The 27,611-nt window shown below is 42.2% G+C and overlaps 2 protein-coding genes across 3 annotated transcripts in view; one reads left to right on the top strand and one right to left on the bottom strand.

Moving 5' to 3' along the window:
- LOC127030264 (guided entry of tail-anchored proteins factor 1-like) overlaps positions 1 to 27,611 on the top strand; it is a 134,759-nt gene that overhangs the window by 15,534 nt on the left and 91,614 nt on the right. The window contains exon 5 of one of the 2 annotated variants that reach the window (XM_050916462.1): positions 1,136 to 2,854. The exons of the other annotated variant lie outside the window; for it this stretch is intronic. Within the exon in view, the coding sequence (XP_050772419.1) occupies positions 1,136 to 1,209 (74 nt within the window). The 3' untranslated portion in view covers positions 1,210 to 2,854. Of the gene's footprint in view, positions 1 to 1,135; positions 2,855 to 27,611 lie in introns of those variants that run through there. 2 annotated transcript variants of the gene reach the window in all.
- The window catches only part of LCA5L (lebercilin LCA5 like), a 32,174-nt gene continuing 7,578 nt past the window's right edge, over positions 3,016 to 27,611 (bottom strand). Inside the window, exons 4-8 of the mRNA XM_050916383.1 lie at positions 23,257 to 23,394; positions 16,782 to 16,875; positions 8,110 to 8,219; positions 7,618 to 7,741; positions 3,016 to 5,759 (exon numbers count right to left, since the gene is read on the bottom strand). Coding sequence (XP_050772340.1) covers positions 4,981 to 5,759; positions 7,618 to 7,741; positions 8,110 to 8,219; positions 16,782 to 16,875; positions 23,257 to 23,394 — 1,245 coding nt within the window. The 3' untranslated portion in view covers positions 3,016 to 4,980. The remainder of the gene's footprint in view (positions 5,760 to 7,617; positions 7,742 to 8,109; positions 8,220 to 16,781; positions 16,876 to 23,256; positions 23,395 to 27,611) is intronic.

Here is a 27,611-nt window from a genome sequence, read left to right on the forward strand (position 1 = left end):
TATGTCGCACAGCTACCTGGTCTTCGGTCCACACCTTTGCTTCACATTATGCTCTGGTTCAACAGTCCAGAGGTGATTCAGCCTTTGGCTCAGCAGTTTTGCATTTTGCAACATCTCACTCCAACCCCACCGCTTAGGTAAGGCTTGGGAATCACCTAATTGGAATCAATATGAGCAAGCACTCGAAGAAGAAAAGATGGTTACTCACCTTTGTAACTGTTGTTCTTGAAGATGTGTTGCTCGTGTCCATTCCAAACCCACCTTTCTTTCCCACTGTCGGAGTAGCCAGCAAGAAGGAACTGAGGGGCGGTTGGGTCGGCAGGGGTATATATCCGGCGCCTCCAGGGGGCACCCTGGCAACCCACCGAGTGTTGCTAGGGTAAAAATCTTCTGGTGAACATGCACGCGGTGCGCGCGCACACCTAATTGGAATGGATATGAGCAACACATCTCGAAGAACAACAGTTACAAAGGTGAGTAACCGTATTTTCTCTTTAGTTTTGAAATACTTAATTTTTAAGAAGTATTGTTATATTCCCTTTTTGTTTTATATACCACTTTATTGTTGCTGAACTTCCTGGTGTACTTCAGTCTGGAAACACTTTATTCTGCCAAACTTAACTACTATGTGTCAGCACTGTTGGTTTTCGTGGGAAGGCCATTTAAAACAGTAGCACAAGAGTATCTGGAGGGAGGGTCCAGTAGGGACAGAGTTAATAGTTTTTTCCTGGGTATGCATATTTAAAACATCGCTTTAAAAAAATAGAGCATTTTCAGGAAACATTCTTTTTACCCACCTTTAATTTTTTTTTAAATTTAAAAGGAAGGTTCTACTGTGGTGCTCCCTTTCTACTTCATCTTTGTCTTCAACAGCAAAGTTACATATCTCTAATCACACAACAGATATGTTTAGAAGCTTCAGGATATGTATGCCACACACTGGTATATACTGTAGCTCTAATTCAGTACCAGCTCCCTGACTTTCAGATTCTTTCAGAATTAAGTATAAATACTTTATCCCTTTGATTTCTTAAAATTTTCATTTTTGAAACTTCCTGAGTTACTTACCAGAGTTAGAGATGTGTGTTTGAGAGTTATTGATACAAGGATATACGATGCTTTTCTCTCTCCTCAGGTGGTGTTGGAATTACATGCTGGCTTGTGGTCTGCAACAAAGTTGTAGCCATTATGCTTCACCCTTTCAGCTGAGAAGGAATCCCAGAATTCTGAACTACATTTCCGTTATTATAGTTAGGAAGTGGAGTCCTGAAGTCTTTTACGAGAGACAAAATACAGAGCTTGCTCTAAGTACTTCATTCCTGGTGTATAAAGGGGGAAAAGCCCTTTCTATCTAAGGAAGCAAGTGTTGTATACAGTGTAATAATTAAGATTGAATTAATTTTCATCTTTTATTATTTCAATTGAATATTTATCAATAAGGTTTATTGGGCATACCTTCTTCCCTTGATTTATCCCTCAAGTTCTTAGTCAGCGACTTTTAAAGATAACATTACTTTTGAAAAAGTGTCATTTTTATTGTTGATGACTAGTATATACACTGGTTAACTGCAGAAACAAGAATTTGTCACTACAATTTCACTGAGAATCAGCTGCAATGCTGGAATAACTAGCTTTTTAAGGTGAATTACAGAGTGGGTGGAGATTCTTTTGGGACTTCACTATTTCTTTTGGGAGAAGTATGGAGACTGATTCATATAATTTTCTTTTGGTGGCGCAAGGAGGTAGATTTACTGCTTGTTTATTTTAGAATGTGATTTCCTGACTTTACCTTGCAGACTTCAGCATTTGTGGGCTGTCTTAGAAGATGTACCGCTGATTTAATTGAAATCTAAAGTTGTCTCCTGGCCCTCTCTCAACTGCCAAATATATGGTGGCTGGCTACTTATTCCTGTCTGCTCCCAAATGACAATGGAGACCCACTTGCTTGAACGTACTATATCTCCTCTCCCAAATGGCTCTTCCTAGCCTCGGACCTGATTCTCCCTCTCAAAATACTTGTCTTCCCCCTATCTCTCAAGGTGTACTGTGCTGGGAAGGAACGATGTGGCCAGCCTCTTCCTGTTGAGGAGGAGAAGCAGGAAATGTTTAAACTTCAGAAGGAAGAGCAATCACTAACATTTCAAAATATGAGTAACATCATCTTCCAGGATAGCCCAAGATAGTCTGCAAGGTAAAAAAGTAAGTCAGGGACTCAGATTTCTAAAGTAATATAAAATCTTGAAGAAAATGATAATTAGCAGAGGAAAAACTTTCCATTTTGAAGTGAATCCTCTTTTCCCCAGTGCTAAGCTACAGTATACAGGCTGAATGCATATGGTCCTGCAGGGTCAGGGCCTCCATACTAGCCTGCCAAACAGTGATAAACTGTTTTGCAACTGCTGGGTTACACTGTCTGCTGCTCATGTCATTCCTTTCCTGAAAGGCCAATCATCAGTGGATTTGCAGAGTCCCTGATCCACAAGCCCTGCATGCCTCTACACTGGCATGGAAAAATCTCACGTGGAAAGGGGCACATAAGAAGCCTGTGTAAGTTCCAGGAACTCTGGCTCACCTGCTTGCCCTGTGCAAGGGACCTGCATCTGTTCCACTACATTCAGCTCCCTTCATAGCCGTAGTGGGGGTGTGCCCGATTCTCATCCCACCCCCAAATGAACACTTCGTGTACGAATGAATTCTTAAGGTCATGATATCTGTTCTGTGTGTGCATATAAAATGTTTTTCTTTGTATGTGAATTTTTAATTTGTTTTTTATGTTGATTATGTTGAGCCAGTATTAATATTTATGCATAAAGTATGCAGCACCAAGAAAACAAATACAGGGATTGAGAACCGGTGTGCATGGTTTCTTTATTCATTAAATGTTGTTCTTGCCATGTTCATTTTAATTAAAACTTTTGAAAAGATTAATGAGCATTTTATTGGTAGATAATTGGTAGTTCCTACCTAAGGAGATAAACAAGGAAACAGTGCATTACATACACAAACTTTGAGGCACTAAAAGTAGATTATTTTCACCATGCTATTAACACAGGTCCCCTGGATGCATCTGATGATGCTCAGAAGTCTTGCATTTCATTTGTTTTGAAGTGAAAGAGCAGCAAGACCAGTAGGAGCAGCATCTTTTTCCAAAATAAAAGCTACTTTAGCAGTAGATTTGTGTTGTCTATTTTGGTTACACTTACGAGGCTAGGTCTTGCTCTATTGACACAAGTAATCCTATTGATTTCTTTAATCACACTCCTTGTGAGAGCAAGAGCAATGAAGTTTTGGCTCTGAGAACTGTGAACAAAGTTGTTGGTTTAAGTATTTTTTGAATGTGACTGCTCCATATGCTGGGTATGGCTATAATCACATGAGAAATATTGATATTTCATAGATATTTTTTCCCCATGCATTTTTCATCACACTACCAACCATCTTTGAAGTTTTTCACTGCAAAGTTTAAGCAAAGTATTTTATCTTTAGGAAAAAAGCTATCAAGTACCAAGAAAATTACTCTTATTTGAACATATGCAGGGTATCTTAACCCTGAAAAGTGATTACAGGATACTTAATGTTCATGCTACAGTTTTTAAATGTCCTTGACACTTTTTTGAAAATTAAATCAAAGACAGATTTTTTTTTTTCCTTTCTGACCCTTGCTACATATCTGAAATATCCTACTTTAAGTGACTGTACAGATTTTAAAAAAACAGTAAACAAAGGCAAGGCTATTTGAGAAGTGGACATCCGCTACTTTTCCAAAACAACACATTCAGTGGGCAAAATAGTGCAGATGTCATCACCTGAGTCCAGTGGTTGGGATAGGGTGCTTTGAAGAATTCTAACTTTCAGTGGGAACGAATGAAGCTTCAGAGCTTTCTGGAACTGGTGAAAATATAATTTTGTTTGAATTTTGGAAGATATTTCAGGACTGAATTTTAACTTTTATTGTATCAGGGCCAAATAATGACTATAAAAACAAATCAATCACCTCAGCCATCTGAAAAATCTCACATGGAATTCCAGAGTGAAGCAAAAGATCTTGCATTTTACCCTAAAAGCTGCCTGTCATGCTTGAGCATTGCTGGATGATATGGATGATTGAATTCCAGAGCTGAAGACCTTTCACCAATAAAGGTCTGCTATCTGTCCCCAGCATTTCATCTTTAAACTCACAGCAATTTGAATTAATGTGTTCTTTTATTCTGACACAAGATCACTGAAATCCTTCAGCTTTTAGTCATGCCACTATTGGATAAAAACATAGCTTACGTATGATTACTTTTATAGTGTTAAAAAAAGCACTTTATATGGGCCCTGATCCACTAAAGTACTTAAGTACTTGCATAATTTTAAGCAGGAATAGTCATAATGAAGTCACTGGGACTACTTGTGCTTAAAGTTATGAAACTGCTTAAGTGGTTTGCTAGACTTAGGGGCTCAGATTTAAAAGCTACACAAATACTTAAAACAAGTGTGAAATCCTTGCCCCACTGACTTCATAGGGGCAGAATTTTGCCCCATAAATCCAATAAGTATTTCAATCCTATTTGTCTTTTCACTGTTCTGTAGAACAAGTCCTTCTTTAATGTGTTACTCTTCCAGACAACTTCAACTGCTTTCCAACCTTAACAGCCTGTCACTGCAGCTAGGATAAACATGGTTTTAATATTCTTTATTTTGGTACATTCTAATATGCCCAACAGTGTTCAACCAATTGAGTAGCGTGCATAAGCATTGGGACACGGCACTTGTAGAGAAATACTCTCTTGTAACTGAGTATTCCATTTCAGTTTTATTGCTGCAGAATGGTTCAGGTAAAAATTCGAATAAGATTTAAATGAAATCTTAGAAATAATGAAGGCAAAAAAACAAAACTAGTAGGCAACACACTGCTTTTCAACAAATGTTAAACATATTGCATATTTCAAGATTAAAGATAAACAATTTAACTTGTACATCAATTGAATATTAAAACTATTTTATGTCTGAGGAAGAAGTTGTTAGTTTAGACTTCCCTAGTGTAAATTTAGAATCTCCACATTGCAGACCAGTGTCAGTGTTTGAAATCTCACTTGTGTAATTATGTAACCTTTCATTGTCCACAGTTGTTTGTTCTTTATCAAGCCCTTTAGTGTTATGGGTTGAGTGGTTGTTTAAGACATAGCTTGGTCCAAAGAGTTCTTCCATAAGAGAGTTTTTCCTCTCAGTTAGCGTTGTACGAACATAGCTTCCATCCTCTGCATCTTTCTGCCTTGTTTTGGTAACTTTACCAAATGATGGCTTGTATATGCCAAATGAATTTCTTGCCTTCAATTCAGCTATCTCACTCTGGTGTCCACCTGCTTGTCTGTTCTTGCGGAGGCTGCCTGTGTTGGATGCTGGACCAGATGCAGGAAGCCCCTGATGCAAGTTTTCAGTGGCTTCTGTGAATGTATACTGTTTTTTTAGTCTAGTGGGTGTTCTGTTGTTCTGAGTTGGAGTTACACTTTTATCATCTGCTGTTCCTTTGTCACTTAGTTGTTTACTTTTTCTCTCCTCCCTTTCATTCTCTTCTGCTACAACTTTTTCCTGATTATTCTTCCTTATTGGGACATCATTTGTAGGTCGAATTTGTCCTGCTTTCATCAGTTTCTCTAGTTCTTCTTTCAGTAAGTCAGCTTTCCTTTCTTGCACTTCTCTCTTTTTCTTCTTTCTTTCCATAAATTCAAAGTGAGTTTTTTCTTCCATGAGCTGTATTTCATCACTTAAAAATTCTACAATGCAATATTTTTTATTTAGCAATATTCTTAATTTAGGGATTGTTTAAGAGCATTAGATAAGGTAAAATGTCTTTGCACATGTAAATCTATATACCATCATTCTCGTTTATATTTCACCAGCTCTATGAGATTACTAAGAAGATACTATTCACTGATGAGTATGCCAGAAGACTTGTTAGATCTAGATCAGAGGTCGGCAACCTCTGGCACACAGCTTGCCAGGGTAAGCACCCTGGCGGGCCGGGCCAGTTTGTTTACCTGCTGTGTTGGCAGGTTCGGCCAATCACGGCTCCCACTTGCTGCGGTTCACTGCTCCAGGCCAATGTGGGCGGCGGGAAGCTGCAGCCAGCACATCCCTCGCCCATGCTGCTTCCCACAGCCCCCATTGCCCTGGGATGGTGAACCACGGCCACTGGGAGCTGCGATTGGCCGAACCTGCCTACGCAGCAGGTAAACAAACTGGCCTGGCCTGCCAGGGTGCTTACCCTGGCGAGCTGTGTGCCAGAGGTTGCCAACCCCTGATCTAGATAGCAGAGCACCCTACCGCTAAATCGACCCTAGAGATTGCATCTAGGCTTTTACTACATATTTTTCCAGATGTTTAACTTTATTCAGTGTACAAATGTGCTAATTTTATTCATGATAATTTTTAATACTCCATGATTTCGTAAAGGGTGAACATAGAAAAGTGATACACTTCTATACAACAAAAGTCCAACTACCAGCCCTGCAAACAAATTCAACATGTGATCTAAACGCAAATTGTGTTCTTTTTGTCTTCAGCATCGTCACCCATTATAAAGAAGAATTCTGGAACTTAAGTGACAATTTTGTTGATGTTAAATAAGGAGGACTAGATTCTACTTTTTCATTTCCTAGCTGTATTGGCTCTGTAGTGTCGGCGTTAGTAGGGTTGGTTTTTTTTGGGGGGGGAGGTAGTATACACAAATACAGCAGCCATGGTTTATATATCAAGTTGCTATACAATTTAAAAAAATAGGGATGGTCTCACTGCCTTGGAGAGAACGACATACTACCAAACAATAAAATGAGCTAAAACCCAACCTTAAAGAAAAAGCAGATTACAAGGGGAAGTGAAAATAGTCAAAGATTAACTGAAATAAACAGAAAGGGCTTATACCAAGGACTGAAAACCATCAAAGAGTGATTTTGGCTCAGTAAAAATCACCACCACCACTCTTGCAGGGTGGGTTCCCCTTGTTCATGAAGCTACAACAGATATGCCTCCTCAGGGATAACAGCATTAACAGTGTCAACAGAGGGCCAAGTAGCTTTGGTGCACCTTTGGGGTTTGACAAACCAAAAGGAAGTTTTGAGAGGAGATGGGCTCTGATATCAATCCTTGTCAGGACAACTGGGGAGACAAGGTAGATTGAGACAAACTCTAGACAAGGTTCCAGTAGCAGCATAAATTGCCTGTCTCTCAAACCTCACCTGAAACCACCCTTCTGAAGGCAAGATGAAAGGGATCAGCAGCCTATTGTTCAGGATCAAGTTGATTAGCATAAATTGTCAATAAAACCACCATAGTCCATTATCTGCTCAAACAACGCATCTGATTTCTACATACTGTCACCAAGAATGCTATTAGAAGGCCAGGAGCACAGACGTATATAAACCACCTCTAAATTACTTACATACCGGTAAGTGCTAGAGCACCACTAAGGTGGACTTCAGTGGCTTGTATTAACACTGTTTTTGAACTTGTTCCTTGTGTGTCAGATACAGGCTAGTAGCCATCATGGCAGGGTGTAATACCAGTCAGTGTACAGAAGCTCATTCATTCTGTTTGCATAAGATCAAATGAGGTTATGACAAATTAAAAATATACCTTTACATGTTCTATTAAAAGTTTCTTGCTTTGATGGTTTTGTGATTGGTTCAATTTCTATCTTATGTTTTGTATCTTCATAGGGTTCTACTTTTCCATTTCTGTCTTCAGTTGTTTTTTTCTCCTACAATTCACAGTTTAAAATAAACAAAGATAATGGTAAAAAAAAAAAAAAGCTGCACTTACATTAGTGAATGATCAATTAAATTATTTTTTTGTGACTCAAGTTGCTCATTTTTGGTATTTTCTGTTCTATTTAGATTATCATACATTTATTTCATATAGTAACATTTGTCCTAACAAAAGTATCCTTAAATGTTTAAAATAATACCACTATATTTAAAAAAAAATGCTGCCTGCAATATATCTTCAGAACACACTGAAATTAAGGATATTCAGGAAAAAAATTCTTGAAAATTATGGAATAAAGTATGATATATGAGCAATCACATTAGAAACTTTGAGGTTAAATGGGATCCAGATGTTTCATACCTCTAGGCACAGAGCTGCACTCTTGACTATTCCTTGTTTTTGATGATGTGAAACCTGTGCTGATTTAAAATTCTGCTTATTTACTTGTACTGATTTGCTTAAACTAACACCTGTAGAAAGAAGAGCAAGTATTAACAGGAAGCACAAGAGTTTCTAAAACAATACAATATTTGGAAACAGGTAATACCTATACAACCAATATTGGTATGGAAATCTATTATTTTAAACATCTCCAGCTCCAGGTATGTATTTCTTTATTCCCATAATGCAATTTTATAAAGAAACATAAGGCAGAAGAGATCTGTAATAGCATCTATCAAAATCCACACAGATAAAACAGGCACCACTGGCATTCCCCAAAACACTATTCAGCTGCTGGCTAACCTCTGTAAGTGCCTACGTTTCCACCAGAGGAGTCCCATAGGGACCTAAGCTTCTGCCAGCAGGCACACACAAAGCCACTTTAGTCCTTATGTTCCCTAGCTCATGTCTAAGACCTGCCAAGTTTCACAAACTAGGTTTTCCATGGCCTTTCACCTGACAGGTAGGCATGCTCGGAGCATGCCTAACTTACACAAAAGACAATGGTTGTGGTGTCCATTTTTCCTCATAGCCAATAGCCCAGTGGTTAGTGCACTCACATGCAATGTGGAAGACTGAGGCTCAAGTCCCCACTCTTCCTGATTTAAAGCAGGGACTTGAAGCCCCATCTTGCAGGTGGGTATCCTTTGGCTCAATGAATACTTAATTATTATTCAAAGTGAAACAGCTTCAACAGGAGAAACTGAAAGAGCCCAGTGGTTAGGGCACTTATATGGGAGACCTGAGTTCAAGTCCAGCAAAGGAGAGACTGGGACCTGGGACTTCTATGGCCTGGGTGAACATTCTAGCCTCTGGGCCATTGTCTATAACTGCCTCATGCTACTTCCTGTTTTTCATGAGAGAAAACTGAACTGACTTAGATGCCTAACTCTGAATCCCAAATGGGGGAAGGCACCTAACTTCCTTTCAGAGATGAGGCCTAAGTCCCACTCCTCTCTTTGTCCTTTCCTTCTGATTAGCTTATAGTGGTTTCCCTGCCCAGCATACTGGCTTCTGTGAATTTCTTTTTTTAAAACTAACTTTCCCTCCATGCCTAGACGACACTAGATGACAGGGTGCAACACCCATACACCTTTTGAGAATCTAGCCCCAAGTGAGGGGTACAAAAACAGCAGAAAGAGAAGAAAAAAGGTGTCATTATGAGGGCTTAATTTATTGAACACAAAGTTGTCAGCGTTTCCTTTTCCTGATCACAGCATTTCTGCTGTTAATAACTCAGAGTAGCAAATAAAGTGGTTAAAGAAGTAATGGAAGGATGCAGCATGAGTATTTCTACATCTAGCACATTTGGTTTGAAAACAGAGCATTGGCTGCAGCACATAGACGCTGACTCCTTGGAAGCTCCGGGGCTGGGGCACCCACAGGGAAAAATTGGTGGGTACTCTTCACTCATCAGCAGCTTCCCACTCTGCCCCAGCTCACATCCGCCTCTTGCCTTAAGCATGCCATATGCCCGCTTTTTCCCCCTGGCTCCCAGTGCTTGTGCCACGAAACAGCTGTTTTGCAGTGGCAAGCGCTGGGAGGAGGGAGACCGCAGCATGCTCGGGGGAAGAGGCCGGGCCGGGGTGGGAATTTGAGGAGTCCAATATGGGCCGGGAGGAGGCGGAGTTGAGGAGGGACTTTCAGGAGGAGATTGGAAGGGGGGCAGGGGTGGAGTCAGGGCAGGGCCGGGGGAGTACGAGCACCCACCGGCGCTGGGAAAAGTTGGCACCTATGCTGCAGCATGATTTCCTGGTGTTGGCTTTGTTTTGTCTTCCTTGAACTGTTGCTGGGTGGTAGCTAGGAAAGATCTTCATAGCTAGCATTTTGGAAATTATTTCTTAAGGAGTTTGGACCAGCGCGATTGACAGTTAACGGTGGCAATGGTCCAATAGATCAGTGGTTCTCAAATGGTACACAAAGATCTTCCAGGAGTACATCAACTCATCTAGACAGTCACCTAGTTTTACAACAGGCTACATAAAAAGCACTAGCAAAGTCAGTACAAACTAAAATTTCATACAGACAATGGTTTGTTTATACTGCTCTATATACTATACACTGAAACATAAGTACAATATTTATATTCCAATTGATTTATTGTATAATTATGTGGTAAAAATGAGAAAGTAAGCAATTTTCAGTAATAGTGTGCTGTGACACTTGTATTTTTATGTCTGATTTTGTAAGCAAGTAGTTAAGTGAGGTGAACCTTGGGGTACGCAAGACAAACCAGACTCCTGAAAGGGGTACGGTAGTCTGGAAAGATTGAGAGCAATTGCTATAGAGAACCTTCCTTTTCTTTCTGAATCTTTGGTGAATGCTACTGAGTTGTTTGTGGATTTCTTAGATTCAGAACTAGGGGGAGCTAGAGATTTAGATGTGCCTTACCTTAGTACTTATTAGTAAACAGTAATATCTTTAGTTCTTTTTTCTGTATATTTGATTCATTTATATATATTAACTATTCTTTAGAATCTTTATCTTCAGCAAGGAGTATGTCTGAATTCTAAGGCCTAGAAAACTGGTTTTGACCAATAAGTAATCCTATTCAGAAATTCATTCATTATGCTGTATTTATTCACTCTAGGGCACCTTCATGTTCTTGGAAAACCATCTCCTTATATATATATAATGCTGACATAAGCATATCTAAACTAGGAAAACTAATAAGAGATTATTGTTATAGTAGTCAGATGTTTTCTGTTGGGGAAATCAATATGGAATAATGATTATGGAGTAAGAAAGACCCACTGAGAGATATTAACTTGAAGAATTGTTAGTCCTCTCAGCTGTTAATAATCATGCCTTCTCATATGAGTCAGGTAAACTGAGACTCTATAGACATGACATCACAATATATGTTTCTGGGAGAATATTCTTGGGAACTAGGTTTCCTTTGTCTGAAACCCTATACAATGACAGTGATATGAAAACTTGGGTTGAGAGAACGAAAACTATATGTCCCTTCCAGATGCAGGACAGACACATATCCAGCTCTTAGTCTGACAACAAAGGGTAGTAATGTATCTATTTACTTCTGTATTGTGTATAGTGCTTTACTAATCTCTGACTGATAATTTTAGATTAAATAATTTCAATTGAGCCTGTTTTTTCAACAATCTCAAGTCATTAAATAAGACACACAACATCTGTGAGGCCCAATCTGTTCTCTTTCAAGTGAAAAAACTGTTGAGGAGGTTCTAATGAAGAAACTGTCAATTTACTTAGTTTCCTGGGATTAAGGACGAAAAGGCTGCACTATATATGCATTTGCACATACAGAGATCTCATCCTAAGCCTACTGTCTGCTCTTCATAGAGTTTGTCATAATGGGGAATAGAAGACATGGAAGAGGTACCCTACATCTGTTTCATTCTTGATCCACAAGGGAAGAAAAATATAATTAGTCTTTTTTCACAAATGAAAAAATAGAAAATGGCCATTTTGCAGGGGAGCATATCTTTTTTCTTGACATATCATGGGTAAGTGCCACTGACAGCCTGGCCCGCAGGTGACTGAAGGACTGGCTAGAACAACACCAATGACATGTTGTGATCGGTGCTCTCTCTGTGAAGGCTGATGGACTGATCGATCAAGATGATCATGGGAAAACCAGTTCAGGCTGTGGACAGAAGACAAGTTACTTGGTGGCATTGCCAGTTCTGGGTTCTAAATCATCAGTTCTAACTGGTAGGCTCAGAACCAAATCCATTTGGTGGAGGTACCAACCCTCAGACCTTTGTCAGAACTTTTCCCCCATATTTAAAATTACAGACTTCTACCTACCTGAGAGCTTCCTCATCTCATGCAAGCAGAAAAAGAACTCAAATAATTGTAACACTATAGAACAACAGTACAACAACAAAAGAAGAGTAAGACTTAGTGTAAAGCTTTATTATTGCTGAGCGGCTGTGGGGAGCCCCGGACTTTCCACCTGCCCTGGATGGGGGCCAGAATGCCTGAGAACAGCCCCCAGCTCATGTCCCTGCTTCCCAGGGCATACCACTGTCAGTGGGACTCATGGGTGCGGAATCCAGTCCAGCCGCCTGCCCCCTCCCCCGGGCCTACAGATGTGCTCTGCAGGGAGAGGAGGCCCTGGCCCAGTTGGGAGGCGGCAAGGAGCCCCAGAAAGGTCACAGGCAGCAAGGAGCTGGGCAGGGAAGGCTCCTCCAGTGCAGCTCCCACTGCTACTGGCTCGGCCTCAATGGCCACTGCAGTCCACCCAGGCCTGCTCAGTGCCTGCACCTGGCTCCAGCTGCCAATCTGCTCCCCACTCACTATTGAGTCCTTCCTGCTGTGAGGCTGCCCCTGCACTGCTGCCTGGGCTTTGTGCCTGAGGCAGCAGCCACATGTGGCACTGCTCTTCCTGTTGCCTCTGGCCTGAGGCTTGCAGTTGGGGAAGGCAATCATCCCCCAAAGTACACCCATGCCACACAACTCCATGCCTGCTCAAGGCTTCTACGCACATGTTAAAAAGTGGGAGGGTGTGGCCCTGTTCTGGCACCCCTGGGCTCCCAGGGCTTGGGGATTCCAAATGTTCTTTGTGCCCAGTAAATCTTAATTCACCTCTGTCCTTGCTGCTCCCTGGTCAGGGGATGTGAAAAACAGACGGTGTGGACAGCTCTATGTCAGTGGGAGATGCTCTCCTGCCAAGATAGCTACTGCTGCTCATTGGGGGTGGTTTAATGGTGCTGGCGGGAGAGTACTCTCCCACCATCACAGAGTGGCTACAGAGATCTTACAGCAGCACCGCTGCAGCAGTTTGTCTGTGCCACTGTAAAGTCCGTAGTGTAGATGTAGCAAAAGAGAAAGTTAAGGGGTGACTTGATAACAGCCTACAGGAATATATATTTAGTAATGGGTTCTTCAATCTAGCATAGAAAGGTATAACATAATCCAATGAAGCTAGACAAATTCAGACAGGAAATAAGGCATACATTTTTAACAGAGTAATTAATCACTGGAACAATTTACCAAGGATTGTCGTGGATTCGCTATTATTGTCAACTTTTAAATCAAAAGTTGGATGTTTTTCTAAAATCTTTGCTCTAGGACTTATCTTGGGGAAGTTCTATGGCCTATGTTGTACAGGAGGTCAGTCTAGATGATCACAATAGTCCTTTCTGGCCCTGGAATCTATGAAGTTAACCAAAGAAAAACAGAGTCCTCCTTCTTCTCTCAGACAACCTGTCACTGTGACCATCACTCTTGTAAATACTATTTAGAAGCAAGCCCTAGTCTGGGATCTCCCACCCTCAAAATGCAAGTCTAAGGCCTGGTCTACACATAAAAAACAGGTCAACCTAACTGCGATGATCAGGCCTATGAAGAATTTCATGCCCTGAATCCCATATTTAGGTCAACCTAACCCCTGGTGTAGACACAGCTAAGTTGATGAAAGGATTCTTCCATCAACCTGGCTACTGCCAAGGCCTTGTCTATATTACAGGGAAAAGTAGATCTAAACCATGCAATTTGAGTTATGTGAATAGTGTAACTCAAGTCAACATATCTTAGATCTACTTACCGCAGGGTCCACACTATGCAATGTCAATGGGTCCCCTTACTATTCTAGATCCAGTGGAGTACAGGAGTCAACGAGAGAGTGATCTGCAGTCGATTTAGCGGGTCTTCACTAGACCCACTAAATCGACAGTCGATGCATTGATCACAGCACATCGATCCCCCGGTAAGTGTAGACATGCCTGAGAGGTGGATTACCTACATTGACGAGAAATCCCTTCCACCAATATAGGAAGCACCTATTCTACAGTGCTACAGCGGCACTGTGCTGACTGTAGTGTAGGCATACCCTTAGAAGCTTCAGCTGGGAAAGGGCCATGGGAAGTTATGCATCTTTGAGATTAATGTATAACAGAATCTCCAGGACTTAAGGGCTAGGAAAATAACCTTTGAAGTTGCCACTTGAATGTCCTCAATTTATTTTAAATTTTTTCATCCAGTTTCTGTTTGGGTCTTCTGTTTTTATTATTAATTATTATTATTATTATTTACATGGTAGTGTAAGTAAACACCAAGAAACGTTTCTTGCTTTGTGACTGGAAACCAGCCCTCCTAGAAAAGGATTCCTCCCTATTTGAAATGTCAGTTGGGGGAAATGATAGAATCATTCAGGAAACTATTCATTAAATGAATATTGAAAAACAATTAAAACAACATCTGTATATTTGCAGTGAGTTCATACAGTATCATGCATATCTTATAATACCTATGCTATAGTTTAAGCACAACAGCAAAAATCCAGTACTTTCTGTTCTCCAAAAACATTCTAACTCGTGGAATGGAAGCATCACATAACAAGGGCTATCAGACAAACAACATAAACACATAATAACTCATGGATGCATTCGTAAGATATTGAACATTTAACACATATACAAAAGACACTGTTGGATATGACAATTAGATCGGGGTAGAAAGTGTCAAACAAAACTGCAATAACCATCCTTGTTTATTGCACATGATGACTGGCAGACGGAGAGGTGACAAGAGATATAATTCAGTGATTAGATATCTTGACAGCAGGGCCACCCGGGGAGGGGCAAGTGGGGCAATTTGCCCTGGGCCCCCACAAGGGTTTTTCGGGGCCCCTGGAACGGGATCCTTCACTCGCTCCGGGCCCCGGAGCTTCTTTCGCTCTGGGTCTTAGGCTGCAATTTGGTGGCGGGGGGTCCTTCCGCCCCGGAACGCACCGCCAAAGTGCCGGGTCTTTGGCAGCAATTCGGCGGTGGGAAGGCCCCCTGAATCCTCTGGGCGGCCCTGCTTGATAGGCTGATAGCGTGTAATGCATTTCTTCAATAGCCACGTGAAACATCTCTACAAATTGAGAGTAGAAATGAGTGAGGCTTGAGCTGGATGAAGTGTAGCGTGAGGTACAGAGTCTTACCTTATTAAAACTGAGGAGAGGGAAGCCTGTGATTGGATTGGATGCAGCAGCCTAGAAATATCTTACTCCTGTCCTCATAGCAGAATATTTGGCAGTATTTACTGAATAAATCTGCAACACACCTCTTGCAAACCTTGTCCAAACCTTTATTCATCTTATGAAGCAAATATAAGAGTAAAAGCTTCCAACTGAAATTTTTCTTCACAGAAACAATTTCTGCTGAAGTGTAACTTCTATAAAAAGCTAGGTGAAAAAAGGCACTGAAGGCCTGTCACATCACAGAGAGGACTTCTCACCAAAATTCTCTGGATGTTGTTGGCTCTGTTTGATTCAGATTGGCTGACTCAGCAGAAACCCAATTAGATTTAGGGGGTAATCTGAATCCCAGAGATCTGATTGTCTAAAACCGCTAACTTGTAAAGATTGGATCAGAAGTGCTGGTATTTTATCTTAGTTTTTGAGTTATCTTGGTTACACAAAAGTCCTGTGGCACCTTATAGACTAACAGTGAATACCCACTTCGTCAGACACATGCGTCTGACGAACTGGGTATTCACCCATGAAAGCTTATGCTCCAATATGTTGTTAGTCTATAAGGTGCCATAGGACTTTTTGTCACTTTTTACAGATCCAGACTAATATGGCTACTCCTCTGATACCTGGCTACACACATGCCATCAAAAATAGTGTCTATATCATTTTAAAACTGCCTATCTGATTTTTAAGAAATGGGTAAGGCCAGGGCCGGCTCCAGGCCACAGTGCGCCAAGCGCATGCGTGGGGCGGCACGCCATGGAGGGTGCTCTGCCGGTTGCTGAGAGGGCGGCAGGCAGCTTCGGTAGACCTGCCGCAGGCGTTTCTGTGGACAGTCTGCTGGTCCCGCGGCTCCGGTGGACCTCCTGCAGACACGCCTGTGGCAGCTCCACCGGAGCCGCAGGACCATCGGATTCTCCGCAGGAACGCCTGCGGGAGGTCCACCGGAGCCACCGGGACTGGCGAGTGGCAGAGCACCCCTGCGGCGTGCCGCCGTGCTTGGGGCGGCAAAATTGCTAGAGCTGGCCCTGGGCAAGGCAAATTTGCTACTAGACTAATCAAATGCTAAATTTCAGGCCAGAATAATTTTTGCAGACAAATTATAAATTTAAATACTTAACAGATTTTATAAATAAAACCCTGACATAACCTTAACTACAGTGATGTTAAAGGGCACAGCTATGTTCAAACATGCTACGCAATATGATACAGTAATATGAAATACTGTTTGAATGCTAATAATGTAATGATGCAGAGATTATGTACTTAAGGCAGAAACACTGCTTACGTCTCATCATTATTACACTTTATTTTCCAAAACTTTTGTAACTATTAACAGACAAAGTATCATATACTGTACAGTCTATGTAAATGTCACTAAATAAAGGTAAAAATTGGCCCAAAGTTCATTTACATAAACTGAGTTAAATATTCAGAAATGGGCTACTTAGTTGCATCCATATGAGCAAAGAAAAGTAATTGTGTGTCTAAATGAGTAACTGCATGCGCAAGAACCCATTTTACCTATTTACAGGTGCAATTTAGGTCCCTGTTTTAGACAATTGATCCCACTATGTCCCAATTATAAAGCAATACAGGTTCAACACTAAAATATATAAAAATGAAAAATATTACAGATATACAGTACCTTTTTTGTGAGGTACTGGATCAGCTTTGTCCTGTAGACTTTTAAGCATCCGATTTGCATAGATATTTTTTATACCAACTTCTCGTTCCTTTTCCTAAAAAAAGATCCACACTATAAACTCCATGATTACCTTTTACCAACTCCAGTGCCTCATCTTAAAAAAATGTTAATGAGTGTAATAATGTTCCTGAAAATAGAGAACAAGTAGCTGTGGCCTGAGACAAACGTTCTGCAGGCAGACACCTTATAAAAGGTTTAACACATTGCTGTACCAATACACTTTGGTCCTAACTCAAATGTGAAAAGCCTCACCTTCCAGTCCAAAGCCTTTCTTGGACAGAAACTGCCAACCATGGTGAATTGTGTCAATGGGAGTGAGCCTGTGATGTTCATAAATGGGAACTAGCAATCTTATTTTCTTCAGTGATCTAACTCTGAATTTGAATTCTGATCTCTTTTAAGCCTTAACACACACCTACATTCTTTCATATCCATTTTTAATAACATTACATTCAAGAGATGCAGATGTGACAGGTTGGGTCACAGAGACCACCCTTGAGACTGCCACGTGATGTGCTTAGACTACCTCTGAGCCCATTTTCTCTGCCAGTTTGGGCCTCCAGAACCCTGTCTTGTTCAGCCAGATACACTAATCTGCTGCAACACAGACTCAGGGTCTGACCCATGCCCCCAAAGCTTCAGACTTAACTGAAAATGGCTTAGCAAGTGCTCCTGTCTCTAGCACCCAGACACCCAGCTCCCAATGGGCTCCAAACCCCAAATGAATCCGTTTTGCTCTGTATAAAGCTTATACAGGGTAAACTCATAAATTGTCCACCCTCTGTAACACTGATAGAGAGATATGCACAGCTGTTTGCTCTCCCAGGTATTACTTACTTACTCTGGGTTAATTAATCAGCAAAAAGTGATTTTATTAAGTATAAAAAATAGGATTTAAGTGGTTCCAAGTAATAACATACAGAACAAAATAAGTTACCAAGCAAAATAAAACACGCAACTCTAAGCCTAATACATTAAGAAACTGATTACAGATGAAATCTCACCCCCAGAGATGTTCCAATAAGCTTCTTTCACAGACTGGACTTCTTTCTAGTCTGGGTCCAGCAATCACTCTCACCCCCATAGTTACTGCCTTTGTTTCACTTTCTTTCGGGTATCTCTTGGGGGTGGAGAGGCCATCTCACAAGCCAGCTGAAGACAAAATGGAGAGGCATCCAGTGCCTTTTATATTCTCTCTCTTGTGGGTGGAAACCCCTTTGTTCTTCTGTGCAAAGTCATAGCAACAAGATGGAGTTTGTAACCACCTGGGCAAGGCACATGTCCATGAATGATTCATCTTTTTGCAGGCTGATGCCATTGTTTACATATTAGTTTGAATGTTCCCAGGAAAGCTCAGATGTGGATTGGCATCTTCCAAAGTCCATTGTCAGTTCAGTATTTCTTGATTGGGCGCTTACTGAGAATAGTCCTTTCTCAAGAAGCTGACCAAATGCTTCACTGAGGCTACTTAGAATCAAACACATTGAGATACAAGTACGTAGCCAATATTCATAACTTCAAATACAAAAATGATATACATGTACAGACAGCATAATCATAACCAGCAAACTACAACCTTTCCATAGACACCCCACTTGACCTCCTCTGTACAGTACCTGGTGCAACCATAGGACCCTGGTTGCAACAATGATCTATATGGTCACAGTTCATGTCAATAACATCACAGAGACCTCTCTAATAAATGTTTATTTTTCATTCTTCTTCTTCACTGTCCATATTTAGAATAAGTATTCTGTATTTAAAGCTAAAATTGGCTTATACTGCACAGTCTACAAGTAATCTGTTCAGAAGTATGGAGCAAAAATTTTGTTTCCACAGTTTGTTTTATTTATAACATGCCTTCTTTGTCCATATTTTATAAACTATTATTCAGCAGAGTGGGAAGGATGAGAAGCATGACAGCTGTCTGATTGAAAAACACATTTTTCAGATTGAAACATATCTTAACATTCCTTAAATATGTAAGAAAAACTTCAACTTCATTCTTACTTTGCATCCATTCTTATTGGACAGTTTGACGAACAGTAAAATGCATATAAAATGCAGGTGAACTTTTCAATATCTAAGTTACTGGCTGTACAAAGTACATGAGAATAAACAGTACAGTAACTCCTCACTTAAAGTTGTCCCGGTTAACATTGTTACCTTGCTGATCTATTAGAGAACATGCTCGTTTAAAATTGCGCACTGCTCCCTTGTAATGTTGTTTGGCAGCCGCCTGCTTTGTCCACTGCTTGCACGAAGAGCAGCCCATTGCAGGTAGCTGGTGGGGGCTTGAAACCAGGATGGACCAGCAGCCCCCTATCAGCTCCCTGCTCCCCTAAGTTCCCTGTGTGGCAGCCACCTAGCAGGCTATCAATTGCTGGCAGTCCAGCTGTCCCTCCCCACACTGCCATGTGCTGCTCCTGCCTTCTGCCTTGGAGCTGCTCCTGGGAGCCTCCTGCTTGCTATGCAGGAGGGGTCGGGGAAGACAGGGGGCTAATGTCAGGGTGTCCCCCTCTCCCCTGCTCCTGCCCCTCGCTTACCCCTTTTCCATGTAGAGCAGGGTGGGGACATGACAGAGCTCAGGACGGAGGGAACTTTTGGGCTGCAGCTGCTGTCTCAACTTCCTGATCTACTTAAAAAGGCAATGTACTTAGAGTGGTGTCAGCGTACTTGAAGGGGCAACGCGCATCTCTCTCTCACACACAGGATGTTTGTCTCTGTCTCTGTATGCCATGCTGTCTCCCCTCCCTCAATTTATGCTGCCTTGTACAGTGTGAGGCTACATTAACAACGTGTTAACCCTTGAGGGCTCAGCCCAGTAGTGTAGTTAGGGTGGGAGCGGAGCAATGGCTGCTCCCGCACTGAGCACAAGTGGTGCCTTTTTAATTTTACTCATCCAGGAGTGGGAGAAAAAAAGGCACCACCCGCTGCGGTGCTTTTACTGACGGGGCAGCACGCCAGGTCTTTGGCAGCACTTTGGCGGTGGGACCTTCACTCGTTCCGGGTGTCTTTGGCAGCACTGAAGCTTCATCACCAAAGTGCCGCCGAAGACCTGTGGAGCGAGTGAAGGCCCCGCTGCCAAGGTGCCGCCAAAGACCTGGAGCGCTGCCCGGTCAGTAAATGCGCTGCAATGGGTGGTGCCTTTTTTTCCTGCTTCCCCTCTTCCCTCCACCTGGCTACGTCACTGGCTCAGCCGAATGCTAGTTCATCATTTAGCAGCATTCCCTGGGAAATATCCCACCCTCTTCCACTTTTAACTTCACCACCTCAACCAAGCTTCACAATCATCATTGTATTAAATTGTTTAAAACTTATACTGTGTGTATATATATATATATTATATAGGTTTTTGTCTGGTGAAAAAAATTTCCCTGGAACCTAACCCCCCCCATTTACATTAATTCTTATGGGGAAATTGGATTCGCTTAACATCATTTCACTTAAAGTCGCATTTTTCAGGAACATAACTACAACATTAAGCGAGGTGTTACTGTATTTCAGCACAGAAGTCAGGTTGATTGGCATGCCCAATTGCTGTTTGTGCTAAAGATCCAAGTTTTGTTCACCTAAAAACTTAAATACAGAAAATTGGGCATCGAAAATAGAGGCACAGAAAACAGTACCCACAATTTTAGAGGACTTCTTCAGTTAACAATTAAATGAAATATTTCAGATAAGTGTTACGGTAGTAATAGAAACTTAGTGCAAACAATCTGCATTTCAAAATAGCTTTTCATTAAAGTGACACTGTGAGGTTTAAAGCTCATGGTCCTGCAATTGTCCCTCCTCCCCAGATCTGCACATGGAGGGGACCAACTTGTGAGGAGGGGTGATCAAGTCTTTGGGTCCATGGGTACCCCGTGAGCCTGTAATTCACCTGGGAATAGGACAGACATTGTATCCCACTCCTGTTCTGCTAAGTCCTCCCCCAGGATTCCTTAGGGGCTGCTGCAGCTAGGGGGAATCCCTTGTTGCAGTCATATTGCCAAAGAACAAGAGAGGAGGAGGCCTGTTGGTGCAAAGCTGTATGGCTGCACGGTGCTTCGGTGCAGATGGTCCTGGCCTCTCATCTGTCCCCAGGGACAAAGGCGCTGACTCCGTGGATTCTCGGGGGCTGGAGCACCCACCGGAAAAAAACAGTGGGTTCTCGGCACCCACCGGCAGTCCCGCGGATCAGCTCCTTCTCCTTCCCCACAGCACCTCCCAGCCGCCAGTGGCCCTGCCAATCAGCTCTTCCCCCTTCCTCCCAGCACCTCCTGCCTGTCGCGATCAGCTGTCCAGTGACATTCAGGAAGTGCTGTAGATGAGGGAGAAGAGTGGGGGCAGGAGGTGGCAGAGGGAGGGGGCAGAACGGGGATAGGAAGAGGTGAGGTGGGGTGGGGTGGGGGTGGGAAGAGGCAGGGCAGGGGCAGGGTCTTTGGTGGAGTGGGGCAGGGCCTGGGGCAGAGAAGGGGTCCAGCACCTCCTGGGAAATCCCAAAGTCAGCATCTCTGCCCAGAGATATGCCAACACTGAAGCAGACTGCACAGCCTATTCCACTTCTAACTGAATGATGCGGGGGGAGGAATCCCACAATCGTTATTTTAGAGACTAGATCCCTCCTAGGGGTGTGGTTTCCACAGAAGTGGATAAACTGCATCACATTGTTGGCTCATACTCAGTTTGTGATCCACTATAACATCCAGATCCTTTTCTGCATGACTACCTAGTTACTTCCCATTTTGTAGTTGTGCATTTCATTTTTCTTTCCTAAGTGCAGTACTTTGCATTTGTTTGTATTGAATTTCATTTTGCTGAATTCAGACCAATTCTCCAATTTGACAAGATTATTTTGAATTCTAATCCTGTCCTCCAAAATGCTTGCAACCCCTCCCAGCTTGGTGTCTGTGACATTACACTCCATATTCTTTATGGAAATATGCTTATGATATGAATATGACATCACTGAGATGTACTTTATGCAAGATGGGTCTTGTAAGGTATCATTGGAAAAGTTATGATTTACTGAATGTGATTATCCAATTTGTATGCCCATATCATTTCTGTATCTGAAGTAGGAATATTGACCATGTATCTGTGTTTCAAATGGGCTACTTTGGGTGTAACCCCTAACTAGCCCTTCAGTTACAACTAGGAGAAAGCCAGACAGTGCTAATGACCCATTAGCAAAGACAATGGACTGTAAAAGAGCTAAGTCTTCCTTTGGACGTTCGAGACAGCCTACGAGCAATGGCTGCTACAGCCATGCAGAGGCATGGGACCGAGTATCCTAGTTCTGGATATCCCACCTCCCCTTTTGGAATGCCAGTGTTTTTCCACTGGAAGACAAAGGGTTCCTGCCTTATACAAGAGGGGAGTGACATCATTGTGGTTCTTCTCTGCCTCCCCACCCAAAGAGACACTGAAAAACACCTGGAACCAAGAACTGAACTGAGGGGAGAAGGGTAGATCCCAAGCTGGAAGGGTGTCTAGCTTGTGAGTAATAATACCTGAGGTCTCAAGCTGGAGACCAGTGCAGCTGCCTTTCAAGACTTTCTATATCTAGGGTGAGAAATTACTATTTAGTGAAACCACCTTAGCTTATGTGTTTTGTTTGCTTAATAATCTGCTTTGTTCTGTTTGCTATCTCTTTAACCACTTAAAATTCACCTTTTGTAGTTAATAAACTTATTTCTTGTTTATAATATAACCTCATTTGTGCAATTCATAATTGAGGTGTGGGGGGGTAAGAGGTTGTGCATACCTTCCTCCACATTGAGGGAGGAGGCGGATTTCATAATATACCTTTGGGTCTGCACTTCAAGAGAGGTGGACACCTGAATGCTGGGGCAAGTCCCTTAAGGTGAGTCTTCCCAGAGCTGATCTCAGTGTCTGTGTTGTTCTGCAGTTGGGTGTGGCCCTGCCTGTGCGTGTGCTGGAGAAGACTTAAGAGCCTGGCTCAGCAAGACAGGTAAAAGGGCGCCCAGGCTGGCAAAACAGGTGGGCTCAGTGGTATCTCAGCACATTACGTGGCATCCTAAGGGGGGCAACCCGTCACAGTGTCATCTGCAAATTTTATAAGCATACTCTCCACTCCATTATCCAAGTCATTAATGAAAATGTTGAATAGGACTAGGCCTAGGACTGACCCCTGTGGAACCCTGATACAGCTGTAGCATAACATGCTGATCCAGATTCATCAAATGGTAACAGGCAGATATTGTTAATTTCTACTAGTTATTGATCTACTTCAGAGATGTAATTATAATTTAATTTATTTTACTTTTTGATATTTTTGCAGTGTATACATTTTGCATTACATATTCCTTAGTTATCTTATTTAAGAATATAATGAAGGTAACAGGAACATATAACGTAAGACATGTGGCACTTTTATAAAAAAAAGAAACCTATTTTAAACCTTAGGTACCTTAATTTTTTGTTGAAGAGACTTAATTTCCATTTGCAAGTTCTTTGTGATTGTCCGAGCTGCTACAGTCTTCCTATTCTCAGCTGCCAATTGACGACTAAAGATGCTACTGTTCAACTTCAGCTGTTTTTCTAAGCCCTAGAAACATTATATATTTAACCATGTGGTATATTCACTGGAACTGCTGAAGAATTTCAATTCACACCAGGTTTAAAAAATAAGCAGAGTAACATAATGAAAAATGAAACTTCTAATAATCATATTCTACTGTAAATAAAATCTGAAATTAGAAGTTTGTAATAAAACAAAAATGCAGTGTCTCCATTTACATCTAAAATTAATAAAAGCTGGTTTCAAAACAAAGTTTACCAAAAAAAATCAATATCTAAGTATTCAAAAATTAAAAATAAGTCAATATACTAAACTCCTGATGTGTTATCCAATACAGTCTTTTTTGGGGGGATCATCAGGACCTGACTCTCATTTACATTAAAGCCCCTTTACACCACTCTGGCAGTATAAATGAGAATCAGGTCGGGTATCATTTAGATAAGCTGTAATTGCAATGCACTGTGTCGGTATCAAAGTTATAAGCTAAGCACCCAATCCTGCAAAGTCTCCATGAGCAAGACTTTCTACTGACTCTCAGTGGGGGTTTTACAAATAAACAGTTTTCAGAATGGTAGCTGAGTTCAGTTATTCTTTTAATAGAGTAGAAATGAATTTCTGGAGGGTAACTTCACTGTTATAAGATTTTATTAAAAATCAGAGATGGAGGCTTTCCCCATAGAGACAATGAGAGTCAAGAAGTAGAGACATTAAAGGCATGGAATCTTCTTTATTTTCTCTCATCCTATGCCTATATTACACTCTCTCGGGGACATTATTTTTTAACAGTTCTGTAAGCCATTACTTTTTTACTAAAATATTTGTGTTTGATACAGTTATGAATTCAAGTTTGAATAGTCTACATCTAAGTTGGAAGGAGTAAAAGTAAGGATATGCATGAAGTACTTCAGGCACCTAAACTCCAGAGTTAGGCTCCTAAATCCCCATGTGGGGCAGCACTGCAATCCACTAAACTTCTGCTTGGCTGCTGCCTAACTCTGTAGGCACCTAAACTCACTTGGTGCTTAACTTTCCACTGTAAAAGTTCCCTAGGCACCTAAGTTTTAGACTCTGGGATATGCCCACCACTGCCCCACTCTGGGAGTCCAGATGGCTCCCTCCTACCTAAGTCCAGAGTGATTAATGAACCGGGGGAAGATAGGCATTGGGCTGCCTAAATAGGGCTTGATCCAGTAGGTGCCTTCCCTTCCAGATTGGGTCCGATTCAAAATCCAGCTGGAAGAGAAAGGAGTGGTGTCCACCTTATAACTTTTAGTCCAGTGGTTAGAACACTCACCTGGGATGTGGGAAATACAGGTTCAATTCCCCACTCTCTGACAGAGGGTGAGAACAGACTTGAGCAGGGGAATCTCCTATTTCTTAGGAGGGTTCTCTAACCACTGAACTACAGGATATTCTTATGTGGGGCTTCCTCAATCTCTCCTGCTGAAGCTGTTCCTTTGTGAATAAATAGTGGAGTGAATGGAGGAGGGGTTACTGGACTTCAGGTCTCCCATGTGGGTGCTCTAACCACCAGCCTACAAAGTCATGGAATCATAGAATATTAGGGTTGGAAGAGACCTCAGGAGGTCATCTAGTCCAATCCCCTGCTCAAAGCAGGACCAACACCAACTAAATAATCCCAGCCAGGGCTTTGTCAAACCAGGCTTTAAAAACTTCTAAAGATGGAGATTCTACCACTACCCTAGGTAACCCATTCCAGTGCTTCACCACCCTCTTAGTGAAATAATGTTTCCTAATGTCCAAACTAGACCTCCCACACTGAAACTTGAGACCATTGCTTCTTGTTCTGTCATCTGCCACCCCTGAGAACAGCTTAGCTCCATCCTCTTTGGAACCCCCTTGCTATCAAATCCCCCTTCACTCTTCTCTTCTGCAGACTAAATAACCCCAGTTCTCTCAGCTTCTCCTAACAAGTCATGTGCCCCAGCACCCTAATCATTTTCGTTGCCCTCCACTGAACTCTCTCCAATCTGTTCACATCCCTTCTGTAGTGAGGGGACCAAAACTGGACACAATACTCCAGGTGTGGCCTCACCAGTGCTGCATAGAGGGAATAATCACTTCCCTCGATCTGCTGGCAATGCTCCTACTAATACAGCCCAATATGCCGTTGGTCTTCTTGGCAACAAGGACACACTGCTGACTCATATCCAGCTTCTCGTCCACTGTAACCCCCAGGTCCTTTTCTGCAGAAATGCTGCTTAGCCAGTTGGTCCCCAGCCTGTAGCAGTGCATGGGATTTTTCCTTCCTAAGTTCAGGATTCTGCACTTGTCCTCATTGAACCTCATCAGATTTCTTTTGGCCCAATCCTCCAATTTGTCTAGATCACTCTGGACCCTATTCCTACCCTCCAGTGTATCTACCTCTCCCGCCAGCTTAGTTTCATCTGTGAACTTGCTGAGGCTGCAATTCATCCCATTATCCAGATCATTAATAAAGATGTTAAATAAAACTGGCCCCAGGACCGACCCCTGGGGCACTCTGCTTGATATCGGCTGCCAACTAGACATCAAGCTGTTGATCACTACCTGTTGAGCCCGATGATCTAGCCAGCTTTCTATCTACCTTATAGTCCATTCATCCAATCCATACTTCTTTAACATGCTGGCAAGAACACTGTGGAAGACTGTATCAAAAGCTTTGCTGAAGTCAAGATATATCACATCCACTGCTTTCCCCATATCCACAGAGCCAGTTATCTCACCAAAGAAGGCTATCAGGTTGGTCAGACATGACTTGCTCTTGGTGAGTCCATGTTGACTGTTCCTGATTACCTTCTGAACTCCTCCAAGTGCTTCAAAATGGATTCTTTGAGGACCTACTCCATGATTTTGCCGAGGACTGAAGTGAGGCTGACCGATCTGTAGTTCCGCAGGTTCTCTTTCTTTCCTTTTTAAAATATGGGTACTATATTTGCCTTTTTCCAGTCATCTGGGACCTCCCTCAATCACCATGAATTTTGAAAGATAATGGCCAATGGCTCTGCAATCACATCAGCCAACTCCCTCAGCACCCTTGGACTCATTAGATCTGGCCCCATGGACTTGTGCATGTCCAGCTTTTCAAAATAGTCCTTAACCTGTTCTTTCACCAATGAGGGCTGCTCACTTCCTCCCCATACTGTGTTTCCCACTGCAGCAGTCTGGGAGCTGACCTTGTCTGTGAAGACTGAGGCAAAAAGAGCATTGAGTATTTCAGCTTTTTCCAAATCATCTGCCACTAGGTTGCCTCCCTCGTTCAATAAGGGTCCCACACTTTCCCTGACCTTCGTCTTGTTGCTAACATACCTGTAGAAACCCTTCTTGTTACCCTTTACATCCCTTGCTAGCTGCAATTTCATTCATGCCTTGACCTTCCTGATTACACCTCTGCATGCTCTAGCAATATTTTTATACTCCCCCCAGTCATCTGTCCAAATTTCCACTTCTTATAAGCTTCCTTTTTGAGTTTAAGCTCACCAAAGATTTCACTGTTAAGCCAAGCTGGTTGCATGCCATATTTGCTATTCTTTCTGCACATCGGGATGGTTTGTTCCTGTGTTCTCAATAAGGCTTCTTTAAAGTACAGCCAGCTCCGTTGGACTCCTTTCTCCCTCATATTAGCTTCCCAGGGGATCCTGCCAATCAGTTCCCTAAGGAACAGTGAGTCAGAGTCATTCTCACTCACTCTCTCTCTGACCCAATGACTGCTCCAGTGTGTGGTGTGTGTGTGCGTGTGTATGTTAGGGCACCCATATGGGAGACCCCAGGTCCATTCACTTGTTCATTATTTAATCCACAGTGGAACAGCTTCAAAGGAGAGATTGAGGGATCCCCACATCAGTATATCCCACGACTCAGTAGTTAACAGCATAAGGTGAGTGTTTTAAGCACAGAACTAAAGTTACATTGTGGGTACCACCACCACCTTCTACTTCTCCGGTGGCCATTTTGTGTGGTGTGAAGCAGGTGCACAACTCATTCCTTCAAGAAGGGCCTAGGTCACCTGACATTAGGTGGCTGGTTCCCATTTGTGGATCACTAAACAGACCTAGGAGCCTCCCTGAAGCCCAGATTTAGGTGCCTACATCAGAGAGAGATTGGGGCACAGAAAACACTCCTCTCATCAGCATCTCCCATTGGCTAGCTTAGATGGTTCCTTGCCTAGTGTGTTGGCTTTCTAAGTTGCCTCTCTCTCCCCATTCATTGTATAGGAGCCTAAGCACCAAATTCAGGCTTTGTGA

This window comes from Gopherus flavomarginatus, chromosome 1 (genome assembly GCF_025201925.1).
Source record: "Gopherus flavomarginatus isolate rGopFla2 chromosome 1, rGopFla2.mat.asm, whole genome shotgun sequence".
NCBI classification, from domain to species: Eukaryota; Metazoa; Chordata; order Testudines; family Testudinidae; genus Gopherus; species Gopherus flavomarginatus.